The sequence below is a fragment of the Hordeum vulgare genome, chromosome 7H, assembly GCF_904849725.1.
Source record: "Hordeum vulgare subsp. vulgare chromosome 7H, MorexV3_pseudomolecules_assembly, whole genome shotgun sequence".
In the NCBI taxonomy this organism is placed as follows: Eukaryota; Viridiplantae; Streptophyta; class Magnoliopsida; order Poales; family Poaceae; genus Hordeum; species Hordeum vulgare.
In genome coordinates, this window is record NC_058524.1 from 500,278,134 (window position 1) to 500,294,074 (window position 15,941).

A 15,941-nucleotide genomic window follows, 5' to 3' on the forward strand; every position below is an offset into this window, starting at 1 on the left:
TATTCATATTACTTGAGTTTATTTTGTCTACATCATGACATTGTTCTCCATACGTTACTCTGTTTTACTTAGTACTCTACATGCATACTGGATAGCGGTTGATGAGTGTAGTAATAGTAATAGGTGCAGGCAGGAGTCGGCCTATTTGTTTATGGACATGATGCCTATATACACATGATCATTGTCATGAATATCACATAGCATATCCGCTTTTCTGTCAGTTGCCGAATAATAATTTGTTTACCCATCATATGCTATTTTTCATGAGAGAAGCCATTAGGGAAAGCTATGCCCCCCGGGTCTATTCACAACATATTGATAAAACCTTCATTACCTTGCTGCCATTTACTTATTTTTATTTTATCTTGCTATCTACAATTATCTACACACCTCACTTGCTTGCAAATAACACGACAATATGAGCGTGGAAGATGAAGATGTGGTTGTTTACATGTGGGACCACGCACGAGCGACGACCTACTTTGTGTCGCAATTACCGCCCCAAGTAGAAAAAAGCTGCAATTCATATATTATTACGTTTTCCTATCAAATTTGAATTCAATTTAAAATTTCAAGAAAAGATTCAAAATTTAAATCTCTGAAATATGATAATTCAAACATTATCGATAGTTTTTTAATTAAAAGTGAAGCCTGCCAATTACAACGAGAACCATGAGACATAGAATCAAACCCTATAAAGATGACGAAGGAAAATTATGTTGATGATTCCTTATCAGGTGACTAAGCATTGTCTTCATATATGTTTATGCCCTTTTTCAAACACAATGGTCCTTTTGTGCCGACCCATCTTGAGAGATTCAATCTCTCGTAGCTGCTTTTTGAGGTCTTTAATTCCTTGTACTTGGACAAAAAGCAGTGCATTCAGATCTTGCTCAGACATACCACTTGCCTTTTTAGGCGTGCCTCTTGAGTTGCTGTTCTAGCTTACGGATGCGTTTCATTAGATGATGGATTCTTTCTAGAGACGGATGCGTTTCATTAGATGATGGATTCTTTCTAGAGACGGATGTGTTTCATTAGATGACGGATTCTTTCTAGAGACGGATGCGTTTCATTGATGCACTCTTTGTAATCCGTCTTTTAAATGGACTCTCTCTCCGGCTAGGCAAGGGATGACGACGACCGGTGAAGCAGCACCATAGGAGATTTGTCGCACAAGTACAAGTAGTACAACCGAGCGGCTTGTGCTGATTGCTGAACCTATCCGCGATCCAACGGCTGGTACAGGCCGAAGAGAAGAATAGCCGAATCGAAAACCTCCTTTCTCCCATCCCGTCTCCGTCTCCGTCTCCGGGCCTCCCCCAAATCGTCCCGTCCCGTCCCGAAAACCATTTTCCCAACTCAAACGCCGCCGAGAGAGCAGAGATACCGAAACCCACAAACAGAGGCAAGCGCGGAGGAGAGAAGGAGAAGGCGCCTCGTCCCCTACCCCTAGGCCGATATGGACATCTCGGCCGGCGGCGGCGGCAACTCGCTGCCCACCACCGGCGCGGACGGCTCGAAGCGCCGCGTCTGCTACTTCTACGACGCGGAGGTGGGCAACTACTACTACGGGCAGGGCCACCCGATGAAGCCGCACCGCATCCGCATGACCCACGCCCTGCTCGCCCACTACGGCCTCCTCGACGAGATGCAGGTGCTCAAGCCGCACCCCGCCCGCGACCGCGACCTCTGCCGCTTCCACGCCGACGACTACGTCTCCTTCCTCCGCTCCGTCACCCCGGAGACGCAGCAGGACCAGATCCGCGCGCTCAAGCGCTTCAACGTCGGCGAGGACTGCCCCGTCTTCGACGGCCTCTACAGCTTCTGCCAGACCTACGCCGGCGGCTCCGTCGGGGGCGCCGTCAAGCTCAACCACGGCCACGACATCGCAATCAACTGGGCCGGCGGCCTCCACCACGCCAAGAAGTGCGAGGCCTCCGGCTTCTGCTACGTCAACGACATCGTCCTCGCCATCCTCGAGCTCCTCAAATACCACCAGGTATGTGCCATCGTATCTAATCTACCACCCTTGTTCCCCTCAATTCTGCAAAATTGTGTTATCTTAACATGTTAATTAATAATTCGCGTTTACAGCGTGTTCTGTATGTCGATATCGATATCCACCATGGGGACGGCGTGGAGGAGGCGTTTTACACCACGGACAGGGTGATGACGGTCTCATTCCACAAGTTTGGGGATTATTTCCCAGGGACAGGAGACATTCGTGACGTTGGGCACTCCAAGGGGAAGTATTACTCCCTGAATGTCCCGTTGGATGACGGCATCGACGACGAGAGCTATCAATCCTTGTTCAAGCCGATCATGGCTAAGGTTATGGAGATTTTCCGCCCCGGCGCGGTGGTGCTTCAGTGTGGAGCAGATTCTTTATCAGGTGACAGGTTGGGCTGCTTCAACCTATCCATTAAGGGGCACGCGGAGTGCGTGAGATTCATGAGGTCCTTCAATGTTCCGGTGTTGCTGCTTGGTGGTGGTGGTTATACCATAAGAAACGTTGCACGGTGTTGGTGCTATGAGGTATGTAAAAGGGAATTTTCATCTAAAACACATCTTTGTAGAGCTTCTGTTGTGCATTATTCTACCCATTCCAGTGTTTTTTTCTAATTAATTGCGTTTAGAATATCCGATTGCGTGAAATAATTTTTTTATTCTGTAGCATCAGCACCTACCCATGTATATGATCTATCATGGACACAAACCCACTTCTCTTGTAACATATGTTACTAGTGCAAACAAAGTATGTCGCTATTTTGTTAATATGTGAATGTCCGTAACAGCCGTTATTATGCTAAGAAATGTCTTATGCCTTTTCATGTACGTTATCATCGTATCCACAAAGCTTTCTTTCAATACGTAGGTGTATATGATGTAGGTCTCTGATTCTTTGAAAAGGGAAAACTATAAGCTCATGTGTTCTACACCTGTACTTTTCTGAAAGTGGCTGTTGGGAATAATGGTATTTCATGGAGAGGTTTTGGTCTTCATGTCAAATTTGAACTAAATTGCGAAACTTTACAAAAAAAATACTACTCTTCCTAACATGGCCTAAAGCATTCGGTCATATTTCACTCTCAAGAAATTGTAAGGATATACTACTGCTTCCATCTGCCTAAAGCACACACTGTATGATTTGTGGTTACGCCACCCTATTCCTACATGTAATGGCGTTTCTTGGTTTAGGATCACACCTTCATTTTGCAGAACACATTTCTGATTGGTTTGCAGCCACACCTTGCCAAACATTAAGCAGGCAAGTTCGGCAGGTGTTTGGTTGCAGCCAGTCAGCCAGTAATGGCGTTCCACAATTTCATAGCCTTTTATCGTACCTGTTGGTTTTCATACACATTTGGTAGCCTACTTTTGCCACTAGTGTGGTGATCAATTTGGCCGCCTCTAAAACTGTAGCTTGCCACACTTGGGGCACATAAGTGTGGTAGTGTGCCAGTGTGGAAGGCAACCAAACATGCCTTGAACTGTGTGCTACAGGGGCTCTGTCGTTGTTTTGGTTTCTCAACATGCTGCCATATAAAATCTGCTTTTCATATTTTTAAATGTAAATTATGCTATTTCAAATACTTAAAATAGCATAATTCTAAAATTGTAAACTGTACTGCATAGTACAAAGTTGAATAGTTTCTGCTATAGGTTCTTTTTATGTTGCCAGGGAGCCATGATAGTTTTTTCCTAAAATAATAAAACATTAATTGCTACTACTTTCTCAAGTTTTGTAGACGGTGGTAGAGCCCGAGATTTAGGATGCCAGTGGCCGTATGTATTACACTACCACTGACAGGGCTTGATAGTACATAGAATAATAGAAATAAGGTATAGACCATGCATTTTTGGATGAAACAGTGTAAAAATGTTGGTTAAAATCATGGAACTCTGTAGAATCTAGAGTACATACCATGCTCAACCACCGGACTGTATTTTTCGTATTGTATTGGTTTAGTTATTTCTGATTTTTTAAAAATGCTTGTAATGCCATTTTTTACACTAGTACTATTTTTATTTTCTGTTCAATAATAAATAGGTTCCTATTTTTGTAATGCATGGCACATATAATGCTTATTTCTTCAAAGATGAACTCCTTTCGTTTTACTTATCCGTCTATGTACATTTTGATTATTTATTAGGAAAATTGTAAAGTAATATACAACTTATGAGCAACAGAGATGTATTTTTAAGTATTTGGGGGTTCTATTGCCTTTTCTGCACATATGCTAATTCAGTTTTCACCAACTTAATTACTGATGTTCCTTTTTTGCCCTTTTGTTGCGCAGACAGGAGTTGCACTTGGTCATGAGCTAACTGACAAGATGCCGCTAAATGAGTATTATGAGTATTTTGGTCCAGATTATACTCTTCATGTTGCACCAAGTAATATGGAGAATAAAAACACCCACCGGCAATTGGATGAAATAAGATCAAGACTTCTCGAAAATCTTACAAAACTCCGGCATGCTCCTAGTGTCCAGTTTCAAGAGCGACCTCCTGAGGCCGAGCAACCAGAGGTGATCTTTCAAGTAACTAATTTCTTTTTTCTGGCATACATCAGATACAATAGTAATGGCTTCCACACCCTTGATCAAGAACGACACAGTGACAGTGACCATTTGTGTTTAGAGTGAATATTGACTTTTGTTCTGCTTAATGGCCAGTTATTCTACTGGAAACTGCAAGGAGCACAGATGTGAAATTTCTATAAATACAAGGGGAAACACCACTTTACCCCAACTATTGGGTAGGCTCACCTAATAACCACCTGGACTAGTCTTTGTCCCACTTAACTCCCTAGACATCTTATTCCAGATCATTTTTGCCCGGCGGTTTTTTTCATACGCAGTATAACATGGAAGACATATACCTGGTTTTGCATGCGTGGAAGCCACCTCACCTTCTTCCTCCTTGACACTCTCTCTCCATCCATCAACTTCTGCACGCGATGTGCTCCCCTGCTTTGCCGTGTGGCTGTTGTGCCCCAAGCCTGTTGGTCACCTCTTCCCAGTTGTGCCCCCATCAATCTTTTTGTCGTGTTGGCTCCTTCCCCTTAAGACCCCCAAGTTCATACATGTGGGTGATGTGCAGAACAGATCCAAAGGAGCCTAATTAGTACACTCAAATGGGGTATGGAAACAGTTAATTCAAATAATCATATCCCAACTCGAGCTGTCCAGTCAATCATTGCTCAGGAAAAGCAACTATTTTCTGTAGATTTATGAACGAGTCAGTGGAAGGAAATGCATCCCCCTTAAACACCTTCTCTGTAAACATGAGCTTTGTTTGGGATCCCTGCAAGGTGTATCAGACACACACCCAGCAAATCACATACAAAATTAAGAACCATATAGGAAGCATGTGCCCTCCAACAGAGTGGTGGCGCGGCAAAATGAAACAAGATAGTGGTAGCACTCTGGCAGCAGCGAGTTGTGGGGACTGGTAGTGGCTCAGGCTGTGGTGTAGTGACGGTGGTCTAGTGACACTTGTGTCCATGTCGACGAGCGACAAAAGACAATAGCCACAAAAGTCTGTGTGGGAGAAGAGGTTTGGATGCTGCAAACAATGAGGAAATTGGGAGTGGGATTCATATGGGGACATGAGGAAAAGGTGGAGGAAGAAGAATATGAGACGCGAGCCACATGGACACAGTCTGGTGACGTGGTAGCCCATGTGGCAGTACCACCATTTATGTTCTCAGAACCACCTTCCAAAACTGCCCTAGGGGACTAATTGGTCCACCACCAGTCACCAATAGTCTAGGAGCCTAGGTTCGGCGATGAATAGTTTTGAGCATCGCGAATAATTTTTTCGAGAAAACGCGAAAGCCTTTGCGTTTCATTGCATTGAAAAGAGGGGGGAAAACATCCTCCTAAGAGGCCAGTACAACGGTGTTACAAATGGATCAATGGACGTCCCAGGAGGAGGGCAGGGTGACCCTAAGCCCTTTGGCCCCCGCCTTAGACCAACTTCTGGACTCGTCCTTGATCGCAGCAGCGAGCTTGACTAGTGATGGGGTTACATGGTCAAATACACACGCATTTCTATGCTTCCAGATCATCCAAGGTACCAGGAGCGCTACGGAGGCCAGCGCTTTGCGGAGCAGGGGTGGCGTAGCGTCGCGAGCCCGCAGCCACCAGTCCTGGAGCGTGGCGTCCTGGTCAGGCACTGGAGCCGGGAGACGCAGCCAGGACATGATTCCGTGCCAGGTCTGCTTCGCGAATGGACATGTGAGCAATAGGTGCTGCATCGTTTCCGGCTCTTGATCACATAGGAGGCACCGAGGGTGGTGTGTGAGGCCATGGCGGGCAAGGCGCTCAGCAGTCCAACAACGGTCCTGATTGGCGAGCCAATGAAAGAACCTGACCTTCGACGGGGCCCAACCCTTCCAAATCATCTTCCATGAGCGGCAAGCGATAGATCCGTGGAAGGTGGCTTGGTAGCAGGACCTAGCTGTGTAGTTGCCGTTGGCCGTCCATTTCCAGGTTAGCTTGTCCGGCTCTAGGAAAGGGTGGTGCGAGACACCAGCAACCAAAGTTGGAGATACTGCCCAATCTCCTGGAGGCCAAGGATGCCGCGGATATCCCGCGCCCATGCGTTGCCGTGAATGCCCTCCGCCACCTTCCGAGACTTCCTACGATTTTTGGGGATGCACATGTACAGCGCGGGCGTGTGCTCACGAATGGATAGGCCGAGGAGCCAACGGTCCTCCCAAAAGAGTGCTGTCGTTCCATCCCCGAGCTGCATGGTGGTGGAGGCGTGGAAGAGGCTGTGCTCCTCGGGGGTAAACTGCATGTCCAGGCCATGCCAGGCACGGCTAGTGTCCGTCCGCGAGAGCCATAACCATCTGAGCCAAAGAGCGAGCCCCGTGCGCTCAAGGTCGCGGACTCCCAGGCCACCGTACTCGATCGGCCGGCATACCCGGCGCCATTTCACGTGACAGTGCCCTCCGTGGGCGGCCTGGCGCCCGGCCCAGAGGAACCCACGCTGAATCTTCTCGAGCTGCTTTAATTTGAGGGGGTAAAGTGGACTTCTTATTCTAAATATAAGTATAGGGATTAACAAAAGCTACTAGATGGCCTTTTTGGGTTCAAAAATGGTCAAATTACCATTTTGACGCCAATCCTTGCCCTCAAATGCATTTGCAGTCTGCCCTGCATGAATACTGAAAGTAGGGATTTGCAGATCGTCCTTGTCTACTTTACTTGTTTTTCTTCATCTTGCTGTGCATATTATGTCTCTGATCCATTTTTTCTGGAAATAATAAGTTTGTGCCCATTTGATTAATTTATCTCTACTATTAAAGGGGAGTTGGTTGCGTCACCTCCACCTGCCACCTGTTTTTTATCTCCCACGCCCCCCCTCCCCTGTTTGTTTCCTGTTTTGTTGGGTAATGCCAACTGTTGCTGCACAAAATAAAAACCAACAGAAATATATTAACTTGGAGTAATATAACCAAATCGATACTTCCTGAAAACCTCCTGCATTAATTCAATCAAATCAAATCAAATCAATCTCACCAAAATCTCAACTAAATCATAACTTTCCTTGCCTTTCCCTATCCATATTCCCATCTAATTAAATGTAAGGTATATGTCGGACAAGATTGAGTTGAACTTGCAACACACGGGCAATTAGCTAGTTAGGAAGTTCTTTGCCCATTTCATGCAGCCAACTCATGCTTTTAGGTGTTATAAGTATGAACATCATTTACGTAGTTTGTTCTTTTGTTAAGGTTGACCATCTTTGAAGTAATTACCATGTATACTGCTGCAAATTATATCTGTTATGTTTAAATCAACTTATAAAACTTGCCAAGTTGGATATATCTTGTCAGATATTTATGACTGTTTTCTTCTGTTCATTTGTTGGGTTGGGCTAGGACCAATGGGTTCATTTCTAGGGGCTATTGTATTTGTCTTGCTACCATGGGACCAATTGACTTGTGGTTGAGCTATGTGCCACTGTGCATGATACTGATATTTTGGTATTAGCTCTAGATGTGATCATTAATGCTCATTGACTATAGTTGTAGTTTTGGAAGCAACATGGCTAGCAGTCATCATATATTGGCTAAGTTGCATTTGTGTTCGGTACAGCAAGATGAAGATCAAGAGAATCCCGATGAAAGGCATCATGCTGACTCTGATGTGGAAATGGATGATGCCAAGCCTCTGGAGGACTCGGAAAGGTGTTCTTTTTATTTTGTTCCTTAGTCGTTCAGATGATTATTTATAGCAATACCATGGGTTCTGATGCATGCCATTTTCTCCTGTAGGAGAAGCAGCATTCAGAGTGCGAGAGTCAAGAGAGAATCTGCTGAAACTGAGGTGACAAAAGATCAGGTACTTCACTTCTATTTTAACTCGTATGTACTGATTCAATAATAACTCAGTATATGCATAAAGTTACGATTGCTTTGGTATATAATGCATTCTTGCAGACATCTAAGCAGCAATACTTATTTTATATAATTGCATGCTGCTATTTATCCTTTTTATTTTATCGGCAAAAAGTTGGAGAGGTTGAGAAGCTCCTACTGCATTAGACTGATAAATACTCCCTCTGTCCCAAAATAAGTGTCTCAAGCTTAATACAACTTTGTGCTAGAGACACTTATTTTGGGATGGAGGGAGTAAGTAGGAAGAGTTTATGTACAAGTTGCTGTCTATCTTTTGCAGAATGGCAATATATTATGCCTTTTACCAGAAACATGTTATATAGTCGGTGTCTGTAAAAGACATCCATGGAGAGTTGATGCATTGTTCAACACTAGATGATAACCCGCGCGTTGCTGCGGGAATTTGTAGCATTGTATAGAAGGAGGATTGTGGACTGAAAAATACTAAATAATAAATAAATACATGTCTATTTCAATTTCGACGGTATGGTACGAAAAGTCAAAAAATAAGTATATTGTAGGGTATCTCCAAATTTACGTAATTAGAATGCATCGCTTTTCTGTCGGGAAACTTAAATGCATCGCTAACATGAAAAAAGGGAACATATAATTTGGTGAGAATTCCCCTAAAAACATGAACATGCCCAAGTATGGTGTGAACCACGATGATTCTGAGAAAACAAATAAGCTAGCCCAATGCAAAATCCCAGAATCCCCAACCATAGCTTCATGTGAGACAAAACCACGAAGCCTAGTTTGTGTCTACACAGAACCAGTAACGCAAATGACTGTTGAATTATAGTAAAAACACACCATTCAAAACTCAAAAGCGAAAGCACAAAATATGCACGAGTCCAACAACACATATGCATACATTTTATAATTTTTACATGACCACAAACCATATACCAATCGCTAATAGATGGCCTCCAGCCGATGTCAATCGCTAAAAGAAATAATATATAGAATGTTCTCAAACAATATTACATATCAGCCATGGACAACACTTATGTATCTCTCCCCTAAAAAACGTATGTATCTCTCCACCACATAATGCAATGTCCATGCCTTGAGGGTGAAAAAAACCCCTGACAGGAATGACCTCATCTTCCTGCTCCTACCTTGCGGACGGAGACGCTACTTCGATTGGGATCCTGCGAACCTGCCCAAGCTTGGCATCGGCACGGGCGACATAACTGCCGCCAAACTCTACCTGGGGTCGGCACCCTTGTCCTTCCCAGCTACACTCTGGCTGAGAATGGAAGTATTCAACCAACCAACTAAAAGAAACATTCAGATCTGAGGAGCTAGAGAGGAAAGAGCCCCAACGCCACGTCGTACGGCATGGACAGCACAGGGACTCGTGGACGGGGTCAGCGCGCAGATCTCTGCCGGCGACAACTGACGGAGGCTTGGCCACGTGGTGGTGCAGTATGGAGACTGGGGAGTGGCACAGATATATAGTGGAGAAGAACTGAAGAAGAACCGAGAAGACCTTGGTGGAGATTCGTTAATGAAGGGGGAGATGAAAAGAACCACCGTATGAATAGGATATAGATGCTGCATGTTTACTGATGCGTCTTTCGGTATTCATTGCTAGAAACGAAACGCAGGATGACATGGCATTGTGCATGTGTTGGGAGTTGCTGATTTGGCTGAATTGATGAGGTGGACAGCTTGCATGTTTAGATAAATAGGTTAGTGGGGATGGTTCTCTTAGGTATATAGGATTTGGAATTTTAATCATGGTTGCTTAGGCACTTCTGAATTTTAAGAAGCTATTGTCCAATATATCAAACTAAGCATTAGTAATTTGAATACTTTAAGTGAATTAAATCCCTATAATATTGTGATTATATATTGCTCACAGTATTTACTTATGTTAGTGTTGTATGCAAAAGTGTTAGTAACGAAAATCATATTTGTAAGGCTGTATTAGAGTGGAAAAAGAACTCGACGACCAGGACCATCCCTTGGTGGCATTTTTTAAACAAGCACATTGTGCCCTTTTCCAGAAACATGTTTATAGTTGGCGACTATAAAAGACATCCAAGGAGAGTTGATGCATTGTCCAAGTGTCCAGCATTTGGAATTTTAATCTTGGTTACCTGGGTATTTCTGAATCTTAGGAAGTTCTGTGTCTAATATGTCAAATTAAAATTAGTAACTAGAATAATGTTGTGACTGTATATTGCTTACGGTGTTTAGTTATGTTAGCGTTCTATGGAAAATCATTACTAATGCAGATCCATATTTGTAAGGCTGATTAGAGTGCCAATTTTTCCCCCGAACAACTAAGACTAGTCCTTATGGCACTTTTTAAAGAAGAAAGGTGATTACCCAGCAATATCGGAGGCTGAGCCTCAAACGCAGGTGGGTGGACTGCGTGCACGAAAACCTGCTCCAGCTAGCCACCCTAACAGAGGCTCGATCTCGCTGTATTAGAGCGGCACGTACTTTATGGGTTTTGGGCTTGTGGGTTTTGATCTTAGGTTTGATTTTTAAGATGTTGCTTCAGCACTAAGGTGCCTTAGGATGGTAGGCTGCAGCCCTTACCTTAGCCGTTTGGCATATGGCGGTCACAGGGAAGGGAAGTGTCCACCCCTGCCGCCACCTGGTTATTGCCACATCGGGCTGCTCCCGGTGCTTGGAAACAACCCCCCCAATCCCTCTTGTGTCTTCTGCTCTTATCCAATCAATTCTGCTGCCGTGGCGAGGAAAAAAGGTGTGGTTGTTGCGAGGGAGAAGGGAGGGTTCTGGAAATTAGGTCACAGGATTAGATGGGTCATGGGGCCGTTATGTGCTACATCAAAAGTGCCTGTCAATATTTTAAATTTTCTCTTGCAGTGTTTGTGATGATTGTTGTATTCCTAGACTGTCAAAGGCACAACCTTACCTTATGTGCTTAAAAGTTCAGGGATTGGGAGCCCCACCTTACTACCTTTAAAACAGTTGTACAGGTGATCGACAAGAGGTTGAGGTCGGCCTTGGCACCTTGCTGATGGCCCCAAAAGTGGTTTTGGTGTAGGAGATAAAGAAAATAGGAGGGAGGGGAGTTTGTAGTTTCTACATTATTGATAGTGAATTAGGAGGCCGGCATGTAGTTTCTGCTTGATGATAGTTAACTAGGAGGTAGGCATATAGCCATTGTACATGGTTCTTGATAGAAAGCATTAGCATGAGACCTAAGCAAACTAAGAAACGCGCAAAAAAGATTGTGGTATCAAGTCCATCCTTAGAGTTCGAAGGAAACAAATCAAATCCTAACATAAAGAGGTAGAGGCTTGCCTCTAAGCCTTAGCCACTCACTACCTGCTGATACTGCATTTCGTGTAGACTTGTGCTTGGGCCTACGGCGATATGTGGATCCCTTACTGTTGTTATATGGCTATATAGAGGCAGTAATTCTGGTGTGATGCTTTAGGTGACTAATGTTTGTGGCAAGTTAATTTTCTCAAATGTTCTCATGCATGGTCTTGCACCTTATAATGGAATTAGTTGCAATGGTAATGCTGTATGACAAGTACTCTCTGTCTAGAATGTAGGGTGTTTCAACCATCTTATTTGTCCACAAATATCGGCTGCTTTTACAATTTTTAGGCACGTTTCTTTCCATTCTTCCTATCATACCACCATGCTTATTACTCTCAACTGAATGCCCTTATTCCTGATGCTCCTTAAGAGAGAACATGGGAATTAGCTAGACGAATAAGTAGGCTTTAAAAGGACGAATAAAGTAGGCCTTCTAACTCAAAGTTGAGATAATAATTAGAGAACCTAGGAGCAGGAGAAGGGCATGGTTGTAATTTCCAACCATTCCTTATTTCTTGTGGCTATAACTAAAAGGACATATTTGTGGACCAAGGAAGGATCATTTTCCCCTATGAAAAATGGCAAATATGTGACTGCCATGTATGTGGGTGGTTAAGCAATTCTCACATGGTCATGTAGATCGTGTATTTCTGTGTAAGCATGTGAAGGGCTCCTGTTTGTTGGTCCAAGTGTAATAGAGCATTGTTCATTAGCCTACAAGGGTCTTGTAGATACTGTATAATTTAATTTGTTTGTAACTCTTTTATTGGTATGCTGCAGGATGGTAACGGAGGAGCTTCGGAACAAGCGAGGGCTACAGAACCTGTGGCTGATGGAGTTGGTTCCTCAAAACAAAACCCTGTAAGTTTTCTTTTGTTATGTGAACTTAGTATTGGAAGAATACATGCACATTGCACATTTTACTGTCCTAGACTGCACTTTCCTAGGTCACACTCTAACCACAACTGCTTTTGTCTGGTGATTGTCATCTGTAGCCTATTGATGCAAGTTCGATGGCCATAGACGAGCCAGCTGTTGTCAGGGCTGAACCAGAGAGATCAAACAAGTTACAGGAACAACAAGCATTGCATCAGAAACCATGATCACCCACCTTAATGTAGCAACAAGCATTGACTCAATTGGACAAGCCAGGACAGCCTGTAAGCTGAAGCAGAATTCAAACAGTTTACTGCACAAACTAGTTAGCTACCAGAGAATCCAAGATGGTCTGTGTGCCTTCAGAGCTTGTGAAGCTTTGCGCACTATATTCATGACTTTGACACAAATGATAGTTGATTCGTCAATGACATTTTCAGCACTAATTTAAGTCTTGGCCTATAGAGCAACTGAATTAGTAATGCAGTACATTCCAATCAAATGCTTCCGGGGAGATGACATTCTGGTGTATGTGACTAAGCGGTGTATAGCTAGGCGAAGGCTTTGTTTTGCTGGGAGCTGGGTTCTCTCATCGCATTAGGGCCATCTTTCAGTCGGTTAGGAGGAATATCGCTTTACTGTGTTTCCGGTGTTAAGACTGTTCCATTGAAAAATATTGCATTCAAATGCATGACCATCGATAAATTGTCTCTTATTGATCCATCATTGTCCTTGTAACGTTCTAATTGAAGAAATAATTGTGGCCATCATATTGTAATGATCAAGGTTGAGAAGACTACCTTTAACACAAATAATGATAATGATAGCATGTTGAAGGTATCACGTGACACATGTAGTAAGCAATCCAAACAATAAAAAAAATGATAGCATGTTGGAGGTGAAAAGTTCTTTAAAATACACAAAGAGATATCAATTTCTGACATCAAACAAGTTAAAGTAAATAAACACATTAAAACATTTTTGGCGGAGCAACTGCTGGCCCATATAGCGTTATAGAGACAAATTCATTGGCCGCAGAGAAAAACCGAAGTCTAGAAAATGGTCGCCGTATTCACTATTTTTTTTTTTGTAAAAAAGCACATGATGTGCTTTTTCTCCCTTTTCACGAAAACACGGGTTGTGCATCTGTGAGAAGAGTTGTGCTTCTCCTAGAAGAACGTGATGCCATTTGCAAAAAAAAAAAGAAGAACGTGATGCCTTTTTGATGCTTTGCGCGAAAGCACAGGCTATGCTTCTGACGGAAAACATAACCTATGCTTCTCGTGGAACTACATGTTTTTTTTTTTTGAGAAACAAAACTATCAAACTCCGCAAAAATTCTAGTTTTTGCTATGAAGCCTTGGAAAAACTAGGCAAAAATCGAAAGCCGCCCCCCACCTCCGCCTATAAAAAACCCATTGAATCTTCCCAAAATGCATATGAAAAAGTAAAAAAAACAACAACAACTAAGCGCCCAACAAGCGACACATGACGCTAGCTGAATGCACCATTTGGTGTGTTCCCACACCACAATAGTGACCCTTGCGGGTGCCCTCCCTTCCCCAACCCCAAGAGATAATCATTGTCTAGTTGCTCCCATGTCTCACTGCAAGCGAGACGGTAGTACTGCCCACCACAACCAGCATCACTAGTGGGCCGACTTAGTGCCTTCAAGACATATTTTTCTTTCCTTTTTTATGTTTCTTTATTCATTTTTACTTTTTTTATTTTGTAATATTCGAAGTACAATTCTTCAAAATATAATTTTCCTAGATTTTCAAAAGCGCTCATCACACATAAATAAAATGTTCAGTTGATGCAGAAAATTTGTTATTACAATTTTGAAAAAACAAATTATGTCTGTGTAGTTTGTACAAATATTTTTTACCAATAAAACATTTAATTACATTGAAAATAAAATACAGTGTAAAATTTTCGTAATTTTAGGGGAAAATTAGCATGATCCAAAACGTTCGTGACATTTAGAAAATTTTGTGACATTTTCTAAAATAATATGAAAAATGTTCAACGTGTATCAAAAAATGTTCAACGTGCATTAAAATATTTACAGTTATTTTAGAAACAATAAAAAAATTAAGGAATAATAAATAAAAACCAAAACAAAAAGCATAAAATAAGCACAGAAAAAAGGAAAAAAAAATCCCCGGTGGAAGGTTTCGCATATCGATGGAAGGTTTCACATACCGGTACTCAGAACCTTCTCAAAGCCAGTACGCTAGGCCGGCCTATTAAAAGGACACGACAGCCAGGGCCCTAGGCGAGACATAGATGCAGCGACTATGGCCCTGTTCGGCCTTCCTCTGCTCCGCAACTCAGCTACTGGAGCTGGCAGAGCTGAAGTTAAAAAACCCGGAGCCGCAAATCCTCTATTTTCACGGAGCAGGAGGACTGCCGAACAAGTACTACATATCACTTTAAGCGAGTTGGAAGATCTGCCTCGCTGAAGCATTTTACAAAACTGTAGTTTCGGAGGCTGCATCTTACTTATTCTTCCTTTTTTGTTTTGTTTTTGTTTGCTATGTTCTTCATCGGATTTTCTTCGTATCTTTCTTAATTTTCACTGTATTTTCTTTTGTTTCTCCATTTTATAGGTTTTAATTGAATTTACATTTTTTCATTTTATATGTTTCTTTTCTTCTCTGTTTTCCCTTTTTGTCATAGTTCGGCGGTTTTATTTTAAAATTTATTTCTTCTTTGGTTTTTTCTTGTTTCTTTTTCATTTTTTGCTCTAATTTCTTTTCCATTTTTGTTTTTTGATAGGGTTTTATTCATTTTGTTTGGTTTTATTTTTTCTTCTTCATCTTTTGTTTGGTTTCCTTTTTTCGTTTCCATTTTTTATATTTTCTTATGTCTGTTTTCATTTTCACTCTACACTTTTGTATGTGTTAATTTTTTTAAATAAATGACCAAATTTTTCTCTATACACGTCCAACATTGCCCGAATCCTTATTTAACATTTTCCAAACACTTGTTCAATATTTTAATACTTATTCAATATGTTTTAAATACTTGTTTAACAGTTTTTGAATACTTGTTCAATATATTTTAAACTTATTTAATTTTTTTCTCAAATACTTATTCAATATATTCAAAACTTATTTAGTTTTTTTGAAATACTTTTCCAACATTTTTCATACTTGTTCAAAAAATTTCCATACCTATTCAACATTTTTCAAATACATGTTATATATTTTTAGTACTTATTCAATATTTTCAAAATCTTTGTTCAACATTTTGTAATAATTATTTAACATTCTTTAAATACTTGTTCACGATTTTCATATATATCAATGCACCATAAGAATAGTTATTC

General features: G+C 42.0%; 1 protein-coding gene across 1 annotated transcript; it reads left to right on the forward strand.

The window, feature by feature from the left end:
* Positions 1 to 1,219: 1,219 nt before the first annotated feature.
* Positions 1,220 to 13,328, forward strand: LOC123407335 (histone deacetylase 1). Its single transcript, XM_045100448.1, has 7 exons — positions 1,220 to 2,002; positions 2,098 to 2,538; positions 4,305 to 4,535; positions 8,118 to 8,209; positions 8,297 to 8,363; positions 12,512 to 12,592; positions 12,727 to 13,328. Exons 1-7 carry the CDS (start codon positions 1,463 to 1,465, stop codon positions 12,832 to 12,834), a joined length of 1,560 nt encoding a protein of 519 aa, XP_044956383.1. The 5' UTR covers positions 1,220 to 1,462; the 3' UTR covers positions 12,835 to 13,328.
* Positions 13,329 to 15,941: the final 2,613 nt, after the last annotated feature.